A 22,526-nucleotide genomic window follows, 5' to 3' on the forward strand; every position below is an offset into this window, starting at 1 on the left:
GACATATTCATTCCACAAATGGAAGCCTATTATCTCCTACTCCCATTCATCTATTTTGTGCATTTCCTACCTCCCCTCTCCTCTGGCAACCATCATTTTGTTCTAAAAGAAATATTCTTATCTAAATTGCATGTGTCCGGAAGGGTTCCAGCACTTTCAACCATGAACTATAATTTTGAAATCCTGGTAAATATCTGTCTAATGATAATAGGTGAAATACATGCATAATTTATTATATATTCCCAGCTCTACACATTAATACTGACCTCACTTATGACTTTTCCAGAAATACTACCTTGAGCCTTGTGGCCTAAGAAATCTCTATAAAGTTAATATTGGGGATTCTGAACTTTTGTTTCTTATCATTTTATTGTCAGGTATGCTTCTTTTCTCAATACCACATAATTTTGGCCAGTCTGCCTGAAAGATCAGAACAATTATCATGCTTTTGCTATTTCTTTTTACTCCTCTAACTATGTGACACAGGATTTTAAGTGGTTGATAAACAACACTGTAAAATTAATGTGATTTTTAAAATTACCCATGAGTAGTTTTGCTGCCTCTGGTTTTTACAAATGCAATTTCATAAAATTTTAACCATAACAAGGTGTATTTTATATTCAACTTGTTTCACATAATTCAATCTTCCTATTTCTCTTAGTCCTTAAAATTACAGTTGGCCCTTGAACAACATGGATTTGAACTACACCGTCCACTTATATGTGGATATTTTTTGATAAATGCAGCATAATAAATGTATTTTCTCTTCCTTATGATTTTTTTGTTGTTGTTGTTGTTTTAAGAGGGGAGGGAAGATGCAGAGGGAGAGAGAGAATCTTAAGCAGACTCCATGCCTAGCGCCTGACTCGGGGCTTGATCTCACAACCATGACATCATAACCTGAGCCAAAAATCAGGAGTTGGATGCTTAACTGACAGAGCCACCCAGGCACCCCCTTTATGATTTTCTGAATAACATTTTCTTTTGTCTAGTTTACTTTATTGTAGAAATACACCATATCATGCACATAACATACAAAGTATGTGTTAATTGTCTATTTCTGTTATCATTAAGGCTTCTGATCAACAGTAGGCTATTTACTAATAAGTTTTGGGGAGTCAAAATATATACAGGATTTTCAACTGCACAGAAGCTTGGCACCTCTAACCTCTGTGTTGTTCAATGGTCAACTGTATACTTTTAACAGACCACTGTATTGATGGAGGGTACAAACTTGGCAGAGACTGTCCAAATACTCAGAATTCCTGCTAGAATGAAAGTAGCCATGTCTAAGTTCCCTTAGTTATATATGCCTTTGAACAAATTTGATTTAATTTTGGTTCCTTCTACTTCTGTACCAATTAAACAACTGCTTTGTACAATTTTGTGAGCTTCTTTCTTACTTTCTTTAGTCTTTATGCATTTCAGATGCTTCTGATCTATTTGTCACTCGGCCTCACAGAACTTCTTTTACAAGTCAAGTATGTAACCGATAGGCTTGTTTGACTTCATTCTCAACTAGATCCCAATTCCTTGCCTATTACTAGCCACTGCTTTTGAAACCACTTTGGGTCATTAGCATGAAATAGAATAGATGGTCCCAAGAAAGGCTTTTAGAACCAAGATTTGCTTTTAGAATTGAGTCTTTGCTCTGATGGCTCCTCCCAGACTTATAACAGCCTCTTAGCCCATTTTGTCAGACACACAGCAGCCAGAAGTACTGCTAGGCACCAGCGTGTTCAGTGTGGTCTGACACATACTTCCCCAACATGTAGCTGGGTAAATTAGGAGGGTCATGATTAGCATGTCTTCTGGGATCTTTTAAAAGCTTGGCACATAGATGGGGAATATTTCAGTTCTTACCTTTGGTCTATGGAATTTAGGGATATGGATCATGGTGAAAATCAAGAATAAACAAATACCTTCTATTGCTGCTGTAACAAATTACCACAAACTCAGTAACTTAAGACAATACAAACTTACTGTTTTACAGTTCTATACATCTAAAGTCCAACGTAGGTCTTAACGGGGCTAAAATCAAGGTGCTGGAAGGGCTGTGTTGCTTTCTGGAGGCTCCAGGAGAGAATGCATTTCCTAACCTTTTTCAGTTCCTTGAAGCTGCCTACAGTCCTTTGCTCAGGGGCCCTCTTCTCTTTCTTCAAAGCCAGCAACAACTGGTTAAGTCCTTTCCACAGTACATCACTCTGACCTCCTCTTCAGCATCCTCTTGTATTTTTAAAGACCCTTGTGATTGCATTGGGCAAACCAGAATAATCTAGGATAATCACTCTATTTTAAGACTTGTTAATTAAGAAACTTAATTTCTTCTGCTACCTTATTTCCCCTTTACCATGTAATCTAACATATTCTATGGAGTAGCACACAAATATCACTGGGAAACATTATGCTTTCTACTGCACCTGAAGCCAACTGGAAGCTGTAGAATCTATTATTTATTGTAAGCTAGAGCATCATTCTAAGGTCATGAGGCCCTGCACTGAGAGAAATGGACCAACATTTACAGCAAAGGGTCCTTATAGGCCATCTATTTGAGTCTTATCTTTTATACATCAGGCAAAGAAACCTATCAAGGCAAAATGACCCACCAAGATCATAGCTAGTTGGCAGTAGGAACTAGATTAAAATGATTTTATAAAAATATGGGGCAAGGAATATTAGTATCATTGATAGTCCTTAATGTTTGTTATATGACCAGCCCTATAATTTTTATTTCTTGTCTGAGAATAACTTTTCATAATGTGTATCTTATCCACATTAATATTCTCTGTCATTGATTTGGTGCTGTGTCTGCTCTGCCTCATTCATTGGTAGGAATTTGGTGGTAAGTTAAGCACATCATCATTTGCTAAAACCCAGTGGTTCGAGTCTCGAAAAAGAACTCTAAGAACCACAGTGATAGACCATCATCTCGTAGTTTCTTTAAGTGCTAGATTCTATACTTGACTTAATGCTAGTTTATGGTTCTCAGGACTTAGTGTCTCCCTAGTTCCTGTTACTCTGAATTCACTGGATTCTCTATCCACTCCCCCAACCTGTATTCCTACTTCCAGGGGCTGCGTCATTGGACCTACCTTCCATTTCAATGTTCCTGCCCTGCACTTTGGTGATGTTTCCTTTGGTGAGTATTTTTCCATTTGAAGTAGGAAATGGAGTGGAATTCATTTCTCTCTACATGGAAGGAGGAAGGTTTCCAAAGAACCTCTCTTACCATCTTTTTATGGATAATAGCTAAATAGATATAGAAATGTTCTCTCCTTCCTCTGCAGCAGTATATTTTAGTGCTGTTTCCTAGTTTATATGTGGAAGTTATAGCCATATCCTGGACACTGCGGGCTGTCAGGCTGTGGTCGTCCTGGCTCTTCCAGTAATGGAACAATGGAAAGCCCTAGACTTCACACTCCTATCTAAATGTTCTGAACGTTCTATCTGCCTATCTATCTATCTATCTATCTATCTATCTATCTATCTATCATCTATCTATCTATCTATCATCTATCTACCTAATTATTTATTCAAGAGAGAGAGAGCACAAGTGGGAGTGGCAGAGGGAGAAGAAGAGAATCTCAAGCAGACTCCGCGCTTAGTAGGGAAGCCAATGCCAGGCTTGATCTCACGACTCCGAGATCATGACCTGAACTGAAAGCAAGAGTTGGACACTAAACCAATGTGCCAACCATGCACCGCTCCCCCTCCCCCGAACACTCTATTTATATGCAGATTCTGATTTGCCAGTCTGGCTACACAGCAACCTGTTCACAGAGATACTTTCAAGTTTCAAGTGAATTATTGGTGGTTGGATTCAGGTGGATTCCATCATTTCAAATGGGAGGCATCTGGGATCCCTGGGTGGCGCAGAGGTTTAGCGCCTGCCTTTGGCCCAGGGCGCGATCCTGGAGACCTGGGATCGAATCCCATGTCGGGCTCCCGGTGCATGGAGCCTGCTTCTCCCTCTGCCTATGTCTCTGCCTCTCTCTCTCCCTCTGTGTGTGTGACTATCATAAATAAATAAAAATTAAAAAAAAATGTTAAAAAAAAAAAATGGGAGGCATCTATATTTTTGTGTTGTCTTCTTGCTCAGTTACTTCCCTAAGTCATTTCCTCCTGTCTCAGCATTTCCAATAATAAAAATGATGGCATTAGCAGTAAAAGTTTCCATTTATTGGTTCTTTCTTATATTCCAATCACTGCTAAGTGAATTACATGCAGTACTACATTTAAACATTTTAGCAATCCTTTGGGGAGATGCTATTTAGGATTCCCATTTTGGAGCTGGAAGAACTGAGCATTTGAACAGTTAAGTAACTTCCAATGGTCACACAGCAGTAGCAGAATGAGTATTTCAATTGAGATCTGTCTAAACTGTGCACTATGAACAAGAGTGATATTGCCCCAAAAGGGTTAAAAATTGTTTGTTTGGGGTTGGAAAAAAAATGCTTGGACCTAATCAACGTTTGTGGTCCTCCAAAGTTCAGCTCCGCCCAACAGAATTTTATTCTTTAGAGTTTTTTTTTTCTCATTAGGGAGAAATTAATCCAATTTAAATTATGTTTAGCTAGTTAATTTCATTGAAAATGAATTCATCACAGTGGTTCTTTTAGGGGGTTATAATAATTTAGAAGAGGCTGAGAAACCCTAGTCTGAATCTATAGTCCACCATCCTTTCCATTTTTCTTTGTTTCCTCCATTTTGACATTCAATTATTTTACTTCAAGCAGGCCCATCTATTTGGGGAAATTTTTTTCTACAAAAATATCTTTTCTTTACAAAAAACTTATTCATAATGCCTTTATCAGCTGCTTTAACTTTTGACATCTCCCAAAATATAGGAAAATCTATGTAAGTGGAGTTGAATGTCTGTTTATTACCGTAGAATATGAAAATGGCTGGAGACATGTTCACAAATTTTAGGGCATGTTTGAGTAATAGAGTTTTTGCAAGGAAGTAAAAGTGACCTACAACTTGAAAATTGTCTGATGGCCAACAAAGAAAGATGTACTCTCTCAAAGGGTAACTGTAACTAATATACAATAAGAGGTGAATTACTTACCCAAAGGCCTATGCAGTTATCCTCCAGACAGCTCAACTGAGTCTACAGAGAGGTCTGGGCAACTGATGCATGATAGCAGCATACCATTTAAATATGAACTCCAAAACAGAATATTTGGAAAATGTGCCCTATATCATATTGCTCTGGAGAGAGAAAATAGAATCTAAATAAGCACCTTGGATCAGTCACTCCAAGAAATCTCATACTGGTTCATTGTCTAGAATCTGCCCTATTATTGTTCACTGCTGAAAGTTTAATGTCAATACTATACCAATAAGCCAATTTTTGAGCCCCAAGAATATCTGAATCCAAACATTAAAAAGCACCAATGTGGGATCCCTGGGTGGCGCAGCGGTTTGGCACCTGCCTTTGGCCCAGGGCGTGATCCTGGAGACCCGGGATCGAGTCCCACATCGGGCTCCCGGTGCATGGAGCCTGCTTCTCCCTCTGCCTGTGTCTCTGCCTCTCTCTCTCTCTCTCTCTCTGTGACTATCATAAATAAATAAAAATTTAAAAAAAAATTTAAAAAAAGCACCAATGTCCCTGATAGTACATTTCAACAAAATATGGCAAACAGGAAGTGTATATATATCCCCAAGATGCTATTGATGTATTCAAAATGCTATATTTGATGTTGGCAAGCTCTGGGTAACACAGTGGGTGAATCCATTTGTGATGCTCCAAACTAGGTAGGTTTTTCCAATTAATGTCTTCCATTTGGTCTGTTCCTATTATCCCTAAGTATAGGAAAGGCCATTATTGAGTAATTAATTCATTATTTCTTTGAGCTGTAGAGATAATAATCAACAGCTATTTCTCATGGTTGGTCAGCTAGAAGTTTTGGTAACTAAGCTTAGGTGAAAATAGAAACAGCTTATTTTTCTTTTGTTGTATAACATCTTATTGAACCATTTGGTGATAAGGCAGCTAGACAAGAGGCAGGAAAACACTGCAGACCCATGACCCAAGATTCCTCAGGTCTGAGATATGAAAACACCCCTCCTAAGCCCACCTTCAAAATTCAAGTTGCCTTTCTTTTAGTTTGGATATGAATTCATTAATCTCCTCTGTAGTGTGGCAGGAAATGTTAACAAAAAACATATCTTTTTGCTTGCCAGCAAGAAATCTAGGGTTATTTCATTTTCAAAACCAATTGGGTCAGTTAATTCAAGCTACGTTGCTGTGCTTCTGGATTCTGTACTGTAAAAGCCAAAGTCCAAGACAATTTTGTGACACAATTTCAAAGTTATTTTATGATAATATTTTTAAATCCCAAAGTTGGAACTAGAGTTCTCTCATGAATCCTACCCAAAGTATCATTATTTATTTCTCCAGGAAGATTGGCCTCCTGTCACAAAGAAACACCATCCATGGAAGAGTTATTTATTGGCATGGAAGAGTTACTTATTGGAAACTTCCTAATTATTACCTCACATGTGCAATTAGGGCTTTGATGAGACAGACAAAACTAAACATGTTATTGGTTCAGGGATGAAAGACCAATAAGGGTGCATATAGTTCCAGATGCAAGAGAAAGTAACTGTTAAAGGAACAAGCCAAGAATTGGAGGAATTTTCTTAGTTATTTCAGGATGACTGGCATATTGTATGGAGTTTAAAAAAGGTTACAGAAGCTTGTAGCACTGGGGAGTACATTGAGCTAAGTAAAGTTGGTAATGTTGTTCCCATATTGGCACTAAGGTCCATTCTTGAAGAGGTGTCTGATATGGGTTAGTTATTTGGCTCAGAGATAAAGATTCTAGATTTGGCATCAGGGCCTGTTGGGATTGATGGTGTTAGATTATTATAAATACACTAAAGTAGATGAGAGGTAATAGTACTATTGATTGGCCTCTGAAATGTCTAAAGTATGGCTATAAATATTTTGATGGTAGGATTGGATGTTGGATGACATATCTAACAATTAATTAGGTTGACTGAAGCTACAGTAGTGTCAGAGACTCAGATTATAGAATGTGGGTGGTGACTGTCCCTGAAGGAACATTGAAGCTTTGATAAATCCTCAGATTCCTTAAAGAGTACAATGGACCAAGTAACAACTGATATGCCAGGTGATAGACCAAAAGGGACAGGGTAAGTATGTGTACACTCACTATTTTTCAGGAGCTACAAGAATATGTTGAATGAAAATAAGGAGTTTAGAAGGCTCCAAGTACTCAGTGGACCTGACCATTGGGTAATTTGGTCAGAGAAGTTAGGGTTTGAGGGCAAAGTTGTTAGGATAAATATAGAGATCAAAAAAAGTAAGGGCACATGGGTGGCTCAGTGATTGAGGGTAAGCCTTTGGCTTGGACTGTGATCCCAGGGTCCTGGGATCAAGTCCTGCATTAAGCTCCCCACTTCTCCCTCTGCCTGTGTCTCTGCCTCTCTCTGTGTGTCTCTCATGAATAAATAAATAAAATCTTAAAAAAAAAAAAAAAAGCAGCATGATAGTTGTCTTCCATGGCCCAGGTATGAACTGGTAGTATTTCACTCAAGAAGAAATATTTAAATTGACTTTAGGAGGGTGTGAAGTAGAGAGCCAGGAACAATTCGTTGTAATTGTCCCTTATAATCTTAACTGCAATGATTATAGGAAGATCTTAGGTTAACAAAGGAAACCATAGAAAGCATCAGGAAAGCCTAAACCCAGTAGTATTAGGATTTGGTGCAAGCAGAAGTCTAGGAGTAACATATTATTAATGACCCTGCAGTCTTTAATAAAATGATATCCTTTTCTTTAAGCTTCTAAACTAGAAATATGGGGTTTACAGGTAGTTGTACAAGGAATTGTCCTAGCTAGGAAGTTATAACTGGCTTTATTCTCAGAAAAATTTCTAGGTACAAAGAAATAGAGCGATAATTTGGAAGGACCCATCTGAATCCTTATACTAACCACTTCCGGAGCAACGTTCATTACATTGTAGGAGTGCTTATCCCATAAAAGGTGGGGTGAAATAAGGGTAAGGGATCTATAGTTTCAAGAGTCTTTGCTGGGAAAGTTAAGAAAAGTTGAATGCAGTAATACATGATTGTGAAACTGACTTTCAAGCAGTTCCTCTGGGGTTTCCAAGAAAATCCTTCAGGTACACTTAATTGGGCAATTCTTTTTCCATAACGGATCTCTTCCAAGTAGATTGGCAGGTGATATCACAAAGGAGACATAAATGTGTTTCCTCCAGCAGTCCTAATGTGTACACAAAGACTCAATCATGGGAATCTTCAAGAATTAGATCAGGTCAAAATACGCCTTGCAATGATGTAGTAACTACTCCAGAAACCAATTGTGTTTTATTGCAGTAGGGTTCAAGGTAGAAAAAGTACTGTTTGCATCTAGTAGAAATATACATATTTGTTTTCCTCTTGTTCTGAAAGTGGTGGCAGATACAGTGGCTACCTAGAGAATCCAAAATCAGGGTTCAGTTTATTGCTTGCCAGGCAAGGAGGATCCATATCTCCTAGAAAGGGATAAGGAGTCTCCCCAAACTGAACTGAATATAGGAAGGCTAAATTTAACATAACAAAGTAGCTTTGTCTAAGGGAGGTAAAAGCCAACTGTTGTGTTAGTCTCTAGCTGGCTCAAAAGCAGATTATAAAGTCTCTCTCAGGAGAGGTCATTCAATCTTGTGTCATCTACCCTGAAAGCAGGAGCCTCAGACAGGTCCAGGATGAGTTACATAATGTCTTGGCAGGCCTAGATCATACAATGGGGAAAACCACACAGACTCCTCTCCTTTCACACACTGGCAAATAAAAAGAGCAAATATGATTCAATTTTTTAGAAGAATCTGTATTCTATGCAAAAATTAAATGCAAAATCTACTTTTGGAAGACTATTCACCAAACAGATTACAGAGGCTGCTTCTTGAGGGGGTCCTGGATGAACATCAAGGGATTGGTTTTATGTCTATTGTTGCTACATAGTAAGTGTATAAAAGTATTCATTGGATGAAAGAAAAAGAAAGAAATGCATTCACTGATTGTACAATTGAAGACTGTAATCTGGGAGAGGTAGAGTTAATCAGGTAGCACTGAGTTGCATAGACAGTTCATTTGAGAAGTTTGACAATGCTAGTAGGAGTTGAAGTTCAAGGGAGGGGAGAATGCGGCTCTTACTTCTTACTTCCTATTTTGTTTTCCAGGATTCCCTCATACCTTGATATGTTCCCTCAATAACACCTCCTTGGTCCCCATGACTTTCAAACTACGTGTCCCTGGGGATGGCAATGGCCGTAAAAGCATTTCAACTTGTGAGCATTATTCAGACAACAAAATACCATCTTGGAACAAGGACAAAATACCCATAATGAAACCAAAAGAATTCACCATCACTCCCAGCAGTGGCACCATTCGCCCCCAAGGATTTGCTGCTATCAGGGTAAAGTACACAGCTTTCCAGCAAACATGGCCAAGGAGCCAAACTCTCAAATAGTTAATAGGACCACAGACAGGGTATGCTTTATATGTCCAACTGTCAGTAGGAGGGAGTGCTTCTAATTCACGTGAAAAAGTGGGCCTATAAGGCAGTGAATTATTGGAGCAAAAGAAACCAGATACAAATATATTGGGCAAAAGAACTGACACTGCTCTAGTGGATTTCTATCAATCTAGATGCATTTCCTTCACCAGAACAATGAATTCTAGAAATTCGTAGTACAACCAACCATTGCTCTATATAGATAGTACCCTTAGTGGTACAAATACAGAAAGATTTAAGAACTCATTGATAATTAGGTTCTATTTTCCTTCAGAATCAAATCATTTATACCAATAAAGGTTCAGATTTGTGCCACAGATGATACTCAGTTTATTCAGATTTTTAATACAAATCTGGGCTTCATGGTGAATGTAGATGTGATATTCCTAACAGTGCTTTATATTTAGACACTCAGTGTGATACTCTGATTATGGCCACTAGCAGAATTATTTCACAGCTAACAGAGAAAGGTTTTACCGTCCTCCCTCACTGACTTTTGCTTCTCCAAATAGTCAGGTTTAGCATTATTGAAGGCTGCTAAATTGAAGTGATTTTATCTTTTCTGGGAAAGACAAAATAAGATTCCCATAGCTAAGGTTGGTAATTTTCTCTTTAGTCATTATCTTTGAATATTTAATTCAGCTGTGGTTTTATCCCCCACATTTGTTTTAAGTGTTTTATAATAGCTCACCTGAATCCACTCATCCTCAATCTTTTCTGGGAGTTTTTGGCTCTTCCAAGGGCTTCTCCATGGACTTAATGAGGTTTATGTCATATTATTGTTATAACTTCTCGGAGTTGTGGTCTTAGTCCATTTGGGCTGCTATTTTTAATTGTTATAAATACTTGAGATTGGGTGACTTATAAACAACAGAAATTTATCTCTCACAGTTTGGGGACTGGAAGTCTGAGATCAGGGTGCCAGAATGGTAGGGTTCTGGTGAGGGGCATCTTCCCGATTGCAGATTGCAGACTGCCGACCTGTGTCCTTGCATGGTGGGAGGAGCTGGGGAGCTCTGCGGGGTCTTTTTTATAAGGGCACTAATCCTGCTCATGAGGGCCCCACCCTCGTGACTTAATCACCCCCCCCAGTGTCCCCACCTCCTAATTACCACCATACTGAGGGTTAGAATTTTGACTTATGAATTTGGTGGGAGGGAATGGGGGGCGAGGACACAACCATTCAGATCATAGCAGTTGCTAACTGTGACTTTCCCAGGAAGAAGTGCTGTTGCAAATAATTTTATTTTTTACTTAGTGTTCAACCTACACATTGCCTACCTTTCCTTTTTGCTCTTGCACGTGGCACAGGAAGATTTTAGAAGACATAGCATTCATCTAGCAGCCTTCTGCCAGAGCCACTCGTTCTCCCTTCTAACCATAGCTCAGAGATATAAACAGGGCTTCCTAACTCGGAGCATCTCTGCATGTTGGGGCAGCTACTTCTCTCCAAATTTGACAAGTTTTCTTTCCAAATCAATGGCTCCATCTTCATTCCCTCTTTATATTTGGAAAAGCTTCCTGCAAGCTTCAGTTTTTGCTCCTGAACTAAACTTCAGCCATGTCTGTATAGACTCGAATTTGCATCCAATGTTTCCCTCTGCAACCAAGAAAAAAAGTTTAATTAGTCCTTCATACATAATTTATGGATAGAAAAGCTTTCACCTATGCCAGAAGCTGTTCTCTCTCCTTGTAGGTATCTCTGCCACTACAAATCATCTTCAAGCAATTAAAAATTGTGACGAGACTTCAACAGCTTGAATATAAAATTTCACAATAATGAATAAAAAACACAGAGTAAAATATATACACTGGGCACATATTGTCCTTGAATAGACCTTTACTCGGAGCTTCCTGCTTTCTGCTCCACTAATGAGTATAGAGGGCAAGGGGAGGGGGGGGGAGACAGACTTTGATTTTTTTTTTTTTTTAGATAAGACTAGTTGATTCCTTATGCCACTTTTTAGAACTGACATGGTTATGTTCATTTATTTTGCTGTAAGAGAAACTTACCTATTGTGTTTTTTCAGTTTATTGAATTTTCATAATTGATATAGCCTACAGGCATAGAGAACAATGTAAATTGAGTAATTATAGTTGTTTGATACAGCTCATCCTTCAGAGTCATTTTTTCCCCTTATGCAGGTATATGACTTCTTCTCAGAAATGAGCAAACCTACTGTAACTAAAGCCATTTGGTTTCTAACCTGGCCTTTGAAAAACCTCAGCACGCCCTGACCCCAAAATGTAACTTGTCCCAATAAAAATGTAAAATGCCGTACATCTCCTACTAGAGTACTTAGAAGTTGTCCTCATCAGTGTGGTCCTCCCCTGCTCCTTTCTCCCCTGTGCAGGGGGAGGGCTGGCCTTGTAGAAGAGCGGCTTTTCACCTTTTTCTTCCCAGGTGACCTTATGCTCCAACACTGTGCAGAAATATGAGCTGGCCCTGGTGGTGGACGTGGAGGGCATTGGGGAAGAAGTGCTGGCACTCCTAATTACAGCCAGGTATCATGCTCACCTACTTTCTATCTTCCTGAGTCTCCCCTGAGCTGCCAATATGGGCTGTCTCTCCAAGAGGGAGCATACCTGCATTCGGTTCCCACTGCATTTGTTCTGCTTTCCTGGGAAGCGAAGTTGGATCTGATATTCAAATGACAAAGCTTTAAAACAGCAAACTGCACCTTTGGTGGAGATAAGAGAAGGGATGTGTGTGTTTTGCAGCATTAAGAATAATGGTGCATTTGGGGGATCCCTGGATGGCTCAGTGATTGAGCGCCTGCCTTGGGCCCAGGGCGTGATCCTGGAGTCCCGGAATCGAGTCCCACATCGGGCTCCCTGCATGGAGCCTGCTTCACCCTCTGCCTGTGTCTCTGCCTCTCTCTCTCTCTCTCTCTCTCTCACGAATAAATAAATAAATAAATCTTAAAAAAAAAAAGGAATAATGGTGCTTTTGAATGGTCTGACTTTCCAACTATATAACCTAAAAAGGCTTTACCAGGAAGATGTGAACAGTTGCTGCTTTTTATTTTTATCTTTAAATATAATACTCCAGGGTTATGCCCAGAAAGAGCAGTGCTCACAGTCCTGCAGTGGGAGATCCATCTAGCAAGAAATTTCTTCTTCGGGAGATTGTTACTATGACTTAATGCTGGCTACAGGTAGACCACCCAAATGGGGGCCTCTAACCACACTCCTCAGAACCATCCCCACCTTCCCTGTGTTTTAATAGAGGCAGCAGTTGCCTCTGGGGCCAGGTGAAGATCCTGGCTCTGCCATTTGTTGACTGTGTCTCCTTGACTAAGTTACTGTCTTTCCAAGGGTGGAGCATGACACCACTGATGATAGTGATCCTAAGTAAATAATAAAATCATGGGCCATACTTTGGCCAAAGCAAACAGGTGTCCAGGTCTGAGACTTTAAGGGGAATGTATGAAAATGCCATTTTTGTGAAATTACTTAGTAAAAACCTGATAACATGTCCATCCCTGGAGTTTAGGTCTCATGAATTTCAGAAGCTGTATTGTAAAGGATTTGAAGGTCGAGGCTTGTGCTATGCTTGTGCTATGCTTGTGCTATGGTCTACTTAGTGTTCCTTCCAAAGACCTAATTGATTATTTTGTTTGCTTAAAAACAGCAAAAACTAGGCAGCCTGGATGGCTCAGCAGTTTAGCGCCACCTTCAGCCCAGGGCGTGATCCTGGAGACCCGGGATCGAGTCCCACGTCAGGCTCCCTGCATGGAGCCTGCTTCTCCCTCTGCCTGTGTCTCTGCCTCTCTCTCTCTCATGAATGAATAATAAAATCTTAAAAAAAAACAGCAAAAACTTTCATCTAGTCCTTTCTATTCCCAGATTTACCTTTTTGTCTAGTCTTGCATTTCATTTCTTTTCTGGTTGGATTTATTCTGACACTTTCCCCCTCGGAGCCCCCTTTCCCTGCAGGTATCAGTAGGAAACTCTGAATTTTTTTTTAAAAAAGGGTCTTAAGCAGCTATGAGTTTCCTACCATGTTTTTTTCTGTGACCCAAGTCAAATACTGTAAGTCCTATCAGCCACAGTATTTCAGGTAGTAAATGATTAGCTTTATGAAAGTCATCAGGTCAACTGGCAACTCCATTCTAGCTGAAAATGAACACCCATCCCATGCTAAACCTCAAACTTTGGGTTAACAAGACTCTCTTTCATGTCATCATTTTTGGTGTAATCTGTAGAAACTGCTTGAAGACCCTCAACAAAAGAATTGCTTTTAGAACTTTCAGAGAGCCAGCAGTGACAGCTTGCTGTGCCCTCTACCACAGGTTAATCATCTCTCACTGACTGAGCTCTTGCTCAGTGCTATGGGCACTGTGCTGTGCTATTCATTCTCATCACCCACCCACCCCCATATTTCCCACAATACTCTTAGAGTTCATTATGCTAATGTCAGTCCCTAGAATTACCTTCATTTTACCTCTGAGCAAAATGGGACTCAGGAAGGGAAAGCAACTTGCTCAGGCTTGTCCTTGTTAAGGTCAGCATTTGAGCCTGGCCCTGATTCAGACGCCAGTACTCCTCACCGTGGCATTGTATTGTCACAGTGCAGCAAGGCAGGGCAGACTTTGAGATTCAGGCACAAAATAAAACCCAACCTCACACACAGGGCTTCAGCAACCTTCCTTCCCCTACCATAGCCACCGTTGCACTGAGCACCACTGTCAGTGCCAGTCCTGGGCCGAGCAGCCTACTGATCCAAGACAGCTGTTCTGCACAGGAGTTAGAATTATTACCATAATTTAGGTGGTACAAACTGGTAGCTAGTCCTTGCGGGACTGTGACTGGTTCAAAGTGTCACAGCTCATTAGGATGCCATGCGGGTGGTGTTGGTCCTATTTAACTTGGAAACAAATCCACTAACCTAAGGAACTTGCACTGTGGGGGCCCCTTGGCAAAAGAAGGCCAAATATGAAAAACAATGGAAATGTTATTCATTACCCATGGAAGTCTGCTGTATAAGGAGTCCTGGTTCTAGCCCTTTTTTTGATTAAAAAGTGGTGACTGGGGGCGAAGGAATGGGGATGACAGGAGAGAAGATTTGAAAATGATTAATGTAGTTGTTAGAGAAAAACTTTGTGACAGTGACAAATGAGTTTAACTTGGGACTCTGTGTTCTCCGTATGTAAACAAGCTCTCTGTCCTTTTGAATTCTTTAATGGGCTCCTTCCTTTGAGCAGATGTATTGTACCTAACATCCACATGGTTAACACAGAGGTGGACTTCGGGCACTGCTTCCTCAAGTACCCTTATAAGAAAACGGTCCAGCTTGTCAATCATGATGACCTCCCAGGATGCTATGAGGTCCTGCCTCAGGTGAGTATATTATCCTTTTCCAGTGTTGCTTTTTCTTCGGTTGGATTTTCTCGATGAGAAAGAGAAATCCTTCCAAGGAACCATATTTCTGAACACATGATCTCTGTAATTCTGATTTTTTTAACCCTGGGATAATCTGGGCATGGAGTCGTAAAGCCACAGCTGGATTTCCACCTCCATGATTATGCAACTACAGGTTTAAACAATTATTAATTTTCCAGGGAAATTGCCTTTGATAAAGAAAGGAAAGGGTCAATTAAGCCAACATGCAGAAGTTGAACCTGCAAATAATTGCCTATGAGATAATCATTCCTGGGAAATGAGGCAGAGCTAGGAGTTTCCATTTATGGCCATGGCTGTGACTTGAACAGCGTCACTAAGTTATGGTAATGCAATATTTATAAATGGACTTGTTCAACTAGAAGTCTAGAAATACTACAAAAAGAAGAAAAAGAGAACTTGTCTTCTAATGTTTTATGAAATAGATCTGTCCATATACTGCTACACCTAGCTAAGTGGGACACTAAGCAATTAAAGACATGTGGATTAAAGGTTCAAAAAAATCTGTACAGACCAAAGTAATGGAAGGTTACTAATGGGATGCAATTTACAAGAATGGATTTGTATTTAAAACCCTATTACTATGTAAGGACAGTACTCTACTAAAAATTCATGAAAAAAAATCAAATGGGGCTTTTATTTTTATTTATTTATTTTTTATGGAGTTTTTATTTGACTACAGGTTCAAAATGAGTTCAAAGACAAGTATGGAGGCTATGGAAACAAGGCAGGTTAGGCTGCATCAGAGAAACACAGTGGTCAGCTAAAGACAGTGCCAAATTTTGTCTTCAGATCTTGACATCATGTTTTTTTAGTGGAAACATGAAAAAAAAAATCGTGTGTGAAGTAACCGGAATGGCAATTGACATTATCTGGAAATCCAAGTTATAGGAGAAGCACAGTGTTTAATCAGGAACAGAAAAGACTTAGCTAGGATGAAATTGCCACCTTTCACTAGTTGAAGGTCTACTACATAAAAGAGGAAATTAGAATTATTCTATGGGCTTCCCTGAGACAAAATCAGAAGCCAAGGGCTGGGTTGACAGGAGACAACTTTTCCAACTTTTAGATGATTGGCAGCATCATTGGAACAGGCTAGCCTTGAGTAGCACATGATCATCTCAAGAACCCAGCAGAGCCTGCCTCTGTGGTGATGAAGGAACTTTTTCTACACAGCTGGGTACCTGTGGGAGAATGGTGAGACACTTGCTTTGAGCACATAATTTAGTGGGGGAGCCAAAAAACTCAGTAATCAAGATGAATTGTGATTTCTGTCACATTTTAAGAAATTAAAATGAATGCTAAATTAAATCAAAATACAAAAATAGTAGATACAGAATCATTATTGCCAATTTTCCCTTTTGGTCTGTGCTCCAGTAAGGCCAGACAGAGCACTGCCATATTGACACACTGAGATTAGGCTAGGCAGCCCAGGTGTACAAAGACCAAGGGGGGGGGGGGGTGTCTCTGAACAGGCGAAATTTGTATGCTCTATATACTCTGTCTTTCCAGGAGCTGAGGTTTCCCAGAATCACCCAAACTTATTTGGCCATAGGATTTTTAAAGTTTTACTTATTGCTGTTTTTCAGAAAAGCTAGTGGAGTGACTGGGTGGCTCAGTCAGTTAAGTGCCCAACTCTTGATTTCAGCTCAGGTCATGATCTCAGGGTGCTGGGATCAAGCCCTGTGTCAGGCTTCATGCTCAGCAAGGAGTCTGCTTGGGATTCTCTGCCTTTCCTCTGCTTGTATTCTCTCTCTCTCTCTCTCAAATAAAATAAATAAATCTTGGGGCCCCTGGGTGGCTCAGTGATTGAGTGTCTGCCTTCAGCTAAGGTCATGATCCCGGGTTCCTGGGATCGAGTCCTGCATCAGGCTCTCCATAGGGAGCCTGCCTCTCCCTCTGCCTATGTCTCTGCCTCTCTCTCTGTGTCTTTCATAAATAAATAAATAAAATCTCTTTAAAAATAAATAAAATACAATAAATCTTTAAAAGAAAACTAGTAATTGCTGCAGAGCAGCATTTTGAAGAACCTACAGTGGTAAACGCTGGTTAATATTCATTCATTCATCTCCCTATTTTGCCATTTAAAAAATATGTACTGAGCATATATTTTTGGGCCAAGAAATGGGTATGTATTGAGGAGAGGCTCAGGTCATGCCCTAGGGAGTTGACAGTCCATAGAACAGATGGACACATAGATAGTACACACTGTGGAAGAGGACTGCAGGATGCCCCCTGGGGACAGAGGAAAAGCCCTGGCTCTAGACCCCTAGGGGTACCTGTGGGTATTCAGGATGGATGTGCAGGTCAATTGAAGGGAGAGGCCATTCCGGAAAGAGTAACATAGTGCATAGTGTTGGAAGTAAAAAGCAGTATCCTGAGCTCAGGAAATACCCAGAGCCTCTGTTGATAGAAACACAAAGGGACGAGGTGGTAGGGGATAAAGCTTGAAGGTGTGGAAGGACAGGCCAAGGAATTTGGCCCATGGACTAATTCACATTATCCACTAATTGTGGATAATTTCTGCATATTGCTGGGTTTGTGCACTTTGGTTTGAGGCCTTATGCACACCCACTTCCCCTTAGCAGAGATGAGGTGCTGATCCCCCTTTACTTGCCTGAATGGTGATACACTCTTAAAGAATCTCCATGGACTCCGGATGACACTTGCTTCCAAATAATCGAATATGATGTTTAATCCATACCCTGCCAGGGGTTTGCTTATCCATCCGGCTTGTCTCTCCCACCAGGTGCATGAAGACTCGCCTGCTGTGTTACTCACCAGTCCTATGCCCTGTGGAGTCATCCCTCCCCGCAGCACCGCTCACATACCTCTGGCCCTGGAGACCCAGGTCACTGGGGAATATAGATCCATAGTTTACATCTCGATCTTTGGGAGTCCAGACCCCCCTATGGTGAGAGCCAATTTTCTGAATTATAGTTAAAATTGCTGTACTCCTTGCATACTCCATATTTGCATATTTTCTGGTTTTACATTTTCACTCTGCGATAGTAGAATACTAGTGCTGTGTTACCAAAGGAATCTATCTTCAGATCCATCTAAAAGTAGTGGTGTTTTATAACATCTGTCCTTTTTAATTTAAAACATTTTTAATTTGTAAATTTTTTACATTTAAATCTTATTTTTAAATTTTAGAAAAACTTAATTCCAGCATAGCTAACAGTGTTATGTTAATTTCCAGGGTACAATATAGTTATTCAACAAGTCTATATATTACTCAGTACTTAGCAAGGTAAGTGTACTCTGGATCCCCATCACCTATTTCCCCCATCCTCCCAACCACCTCCCCTTTGGTAACCATCCATTTTTTCTATATAGTAGAGTCTCTTCCATATATGCATGAGATCATATGGTATTTGTCTTTCTCTGACTTATTTCACTTAGTATTATACTCTCTAGATCCATCCACATTGTCGCAAATGGCAACATTTCATTCTTTTTGATGGCTGAGTAATATCCCATTGCATATATGCACCACATCTACTTTATCAATAGCATCTGTTCTTAAACTCCTATTAGGAGTTTCTCATACATGCACAGACAGAGGGGGCCAGTCCCCCTTCTAGAACCTCTGAGGGAGAGCATATCTGTGTGTGTAACATCCTCTTCAGTTGTTTGGTGCAAATCTGAGTATCACTCACTTGCTGCATATGGGCTCTGAGAGTGATTTCAGTGACTTCTCACTGGATCTTTCCCAATACTTTGACTGGAATCATAACCCAAATTAACCTACTAAAGCTGTGAGGGGAAGTAGCCTCTCTCCAAGTGTGGGAAGAGGGAGACGTGGAAAGCTATCCACTGCCTGAGTTGAATCAAAGGATGAATCTTGAATCTTGAAGGAAGTTGCCCAACAGGCTATGAGTCCCTAGACATTTGGTTTACTTGGGAGCTGAGTGATGTGGGCATGTATTTGTTTGAAGTGGTTCTGAATACTTAGAGAGTAGAATAAACCAGGGTTTTGCTTTTATCTCTTCCATGTATGGTGCCATAGATAAGCCACCTGACTTAGAAAGCAGCATCACAAAGGCAAGCCAACTCAAAAGGTGCCACCAGTCCAGGTATCTGCCCTGCACAGATGCTACCCATGAGAAGGTCACTTGCTGAAGGGCCCCCTGCCTCAGGCAGATGCAATGCCTACATGGAGGCACAGGGCTGGGAAGCAGAACAAGGTGGATTTCAGTCCCCAACCTGCATAGTGGACAGCACCATTGTGTTCCTAGTAAAGAAACAGGGTGGGGACTCAATCCAGCCACTTCTGACTTGGAAGTGCCTGTCCTTACCCCCACACTGAGGGTTTTTGAGGCTGGAGTGCTCGGTGGCATGCAGAGGACCAGTATTCTGGTTTCCTCGCAATGTACGGGTCGGGTTGAACAGGGAAGCCAATCATCCCTTTTGAGGAGGAATTCCAGGCTGGATTCACGGGCCGTCTCTGTATCCCTCTGACCAGAGGACAGAGAGAAGGAATGACAGTTCTCATAAGCATGCTTTAATGCCCCTTCTCTTTGTAAAAGGGATGGCCAGAAGCTTGTTTCAAGCCCTTCCATTTTCAGCTATTCTTCTCTTCTTTCTCTTGCATGGAACACAGGTATGTCACCTAAGGAGCATTGGAGAAGGCCCAGTTATCTATGTACATCCCACTCAAGTTGATTTTGGCAGTATCTATGTCCTAAAGGACTCCTCAAGGATTCTCAACCTATCTAACCAGTCCTTCATCCCTGCATTGTTTCAGGCACGCATGGTGAGTAGATGGCAGGACCGTCATGTGATGAAAATACTGCTTTGCCTATACCTTATAGGCAGTGGTCCTGTTTTCACAAAATGCCTTTGAGAATGATCCCTAAAAGTAGAGATTTATATGATTTGACTACATTAAACTATGCCATTCTCATCCCTAGTTCCCCTTTATTATAATCCTTCTGTTGACTAAGCAACACAATAAGCATATAGTTTGGTAAACAAGCAAATATAATTTTGAGAAGATGCTTCAAAGATCTTCTTACTGAAGTATACCTAAGCCCAGCCCCCCACCTCCAGAAAATACCTTTTAAATGTCTCTGTAACTGAAAATGCCTTTTTATATTTAATTTGAACCCTTTTGGCCACAAATATGTTGGTATGCTTATTCTAGTTTTATTCTATCATCCTTTTAGCAATATTTTAATGTAGTTTTTTAGGAGATGTATGAAATACAGCAAGATAGTATTTGCCAAAAGTAGAAATTAAACAGCAAAACAAAGATTGATACAAAAATAGATATATAATAATTCTAGAAATGAGTCTGTCTTATATCTATGTATTTTATAATGATATTTAGATCTGCTAGTCTTCTTTTTTTATTATAAATTTATTTTTTATTGGTGTTCAATTTGCCAACATACAGAATAACACCCAGTGTTCATCCCGTCAAGTGCCCACCTCAGTGCCCGTCACCCAGTCACCCCCACCCCCCACCCACCTCCCCTTCCACCACCCCTAGTTCATTTCCCAGAGTTAGGAGTCTTTCATGTTCTGTCTCCCTTTCTGATATTTCCCACTCATTTTTTCTCCTTTCCCCTTTATTCCCTTTCACTATTTTTTATATTCCCCAAATGAATGAGACCATATAATGTTTGTCCTTCTCCAATTGACTTATTTCACTCTCTGCTAGTCTTCTATAAGCTAATTTTTTAGCAGAGATAATACCAATTTTTACAGAAATTAGAAATTTTACATCCCACAATTGAAAATATTTTTGATTTTAGAAAAAGGTTTCTAAGTTTAAATATAAAATTTTCAATAGTATAGTCCTCCTCCTATCCCCAATTATTGATATTTGAACACTAACATTTGGTTTCAGCATTTGTCAGATATTTCTGAAAAATCAATTATTAATTCTCTAAAAGTCACTAATTAGAAGGAACAGGATCATGGTTTTCCACTGACCTGTGGCAGCTCCTTGGAGTCATTGGTCCCAGTTAGCTTTCATTTATCACTACTATTATTCCTTTTTATTATCATTTATTATTAGTTTTTATAAAGGCGGCCATTTCCAGTACAGTCATGGCTCTGTTTAGCATGAGGCTCAGACACTACCCCACCCTTAACCCAGCACCTTGTGGATCTCATGTGGAGAATAATGTTTGATAATATTTAAAGAAAAATCCTACAGAAGGATCTCTGGGTGGCGCAGCGGTTTGGCGCCTGCCTTTGGCCCAGGGCGCGATTCTGGAGACCCGGGATTGAATCCCACGTCAGGCCATGGAGCCTGCTTCTCCCTCTGCCTGTGTCTCTGCCTCTCTCTCTCTCTCTCTGTGTGACTATCATAAATAAATTAAAAAATTTTAAAAAATCCTACAGAAAAGACCCCTTGGCTAGTCTTTATTCAATGAGTTAGTTGATGTGTTTGGTGGAAAGCAAGGGGGATTGCCTAGGAAGTATTGCTTCTGGTCCAGTTTTGTGTGTGCAGAGTTCACAGTGGAGGAGGCAGAGAGGCAGCCAAGTTGTTGAGGATGATGAGAGGTGGCCCTGGAGAGTCCTAGTGAATTACAGAGGAGGAGATTGGCAGAAACCACAGGAACACTTAAGTACCAAGATAGTAACCGCCAGCTGGTTCATTCTCAGATAGCTCTAGATTTCACTTTTTATGACACCTTTTTGATACATGTTAAAAACCAGAAAGCAACACCAAGGATCTATTGATTTTGACTAATATAGTTTATATATTGAGTGACCTAGCTGGTTATTAAAATGGGACTTTTTCTTTTCCACAAAGGTTTCATGATGCCATCTTTTGATTCTTTAGTATCATCTTAAATCTGCAAGCTCCAGTTCCAAACAGCCAAATGGGTGATATAAGCAATCCATTGTATATAGTTTTTTTCCCCGCAAATCCTCTCTTGAAAAACTGATGTTTGTTGAGTTGATTGTCCTTCCAGCATAAAAGTGGTTTCAACTGTAATTCTCATGGGTGAAAAGTAAACTCCTTTCATATTTCAGCTGGATTTTTGATCCATATCCTGGTAAATAAATGCTATATATGTTAATATTATAGGAATTGAATGACACTAACTTGGAAATTAACTACAGTGGGATGAAATAGAAATACCATTTACTAAATTTCAAGTTGATGTACAGTGCTGAACCTGCCAACTCATTCTCACAGAAATTACCAGACATTAGGAAAAAGTTTCAAATAATAGTTGCTTTTTTTTCCCCTAACTGAGCCTAGAGCTCAATACCCAGGTTAGCGATGGTCACATATTTGTGGCATTTAATTTCTCACTCAGAAATAAGCAGGGCAACGGCATGTTCTTTGCTTCTTCTATGATTACTAAGAATTCATATATGGAAGTTCTCTTTTCCTGCTGGGTGCCTTGACAGGAGGGTTCATCCTCTCTCCTCTTTTGGCTGTCCATAAATGTCAACTTTCCCAGATGCAGCGCCCATTGTCAGCCGTGTGTCACACTCAACCTTGTGCGTGGCCTGCACATCACAGCAACCACTGTGATTAGATTCTCCCTTACTTGGCTAGAGATGTGTGTTTGTTATCAGCTGGAGGGCCAGGAGATGGGAAGCTGGA

The 22,526-nt window shown here is 40.1% G+C and overlaps 1 protein-coding gene across 8 annotated transcripts in view; it reads left to right on the forward strand.

Annotated features, from left to right (window-relative positions):
- HYDIN (HYDIN axonemal central pair apparatus protein) overlaps positions 1-22,526 on the forward strand; it is a 384,136-nt gene that overhangs the window by 167,652 nt on the left and 193,958 nt on the right. For all 8 annotated transcript variants that reach the window (XM_077889901.1, XM_077889900.1, XM_077889907.1 and 5 more), the window contains 6 exons: positions 3,072-3,139; positions 9,210-9,445; positions 11,949-12,049; positions 14,752-14,887; positions 17,697-17,861; positions 19,554-19,706. In XM_077889901.1, the coding sequence (XP_077746027.1) occupies positions 3,072-3,139; positions 9,210-9,445; positions 11,949-12,049; positions 14,752-14,887; positions 17,697-17,861; positions 19,554-19,706 (859 nt within the window). The remainder of the gene's footprint in view (positions 1-3,071; positions 3,140-9,209; positions 9,446-11,948; positions 12,050-14,751; positions 14,888-17,696; positions 17,862-19,553; positions 19,707-22,526) is intronic.

Source organism: Canis aureus, chromosome 3, assembly GCF_053574225.1.
Source record: "Canis aureus isolate CA01 chromosome 3, VMU_Caureus_v.1.0, whole genome shotgun sequence".
NCBI lineage: Eukaryota > Metazoa > Chordata > Mammalia > Carnivora > Canidae > Canis > Canis aureus.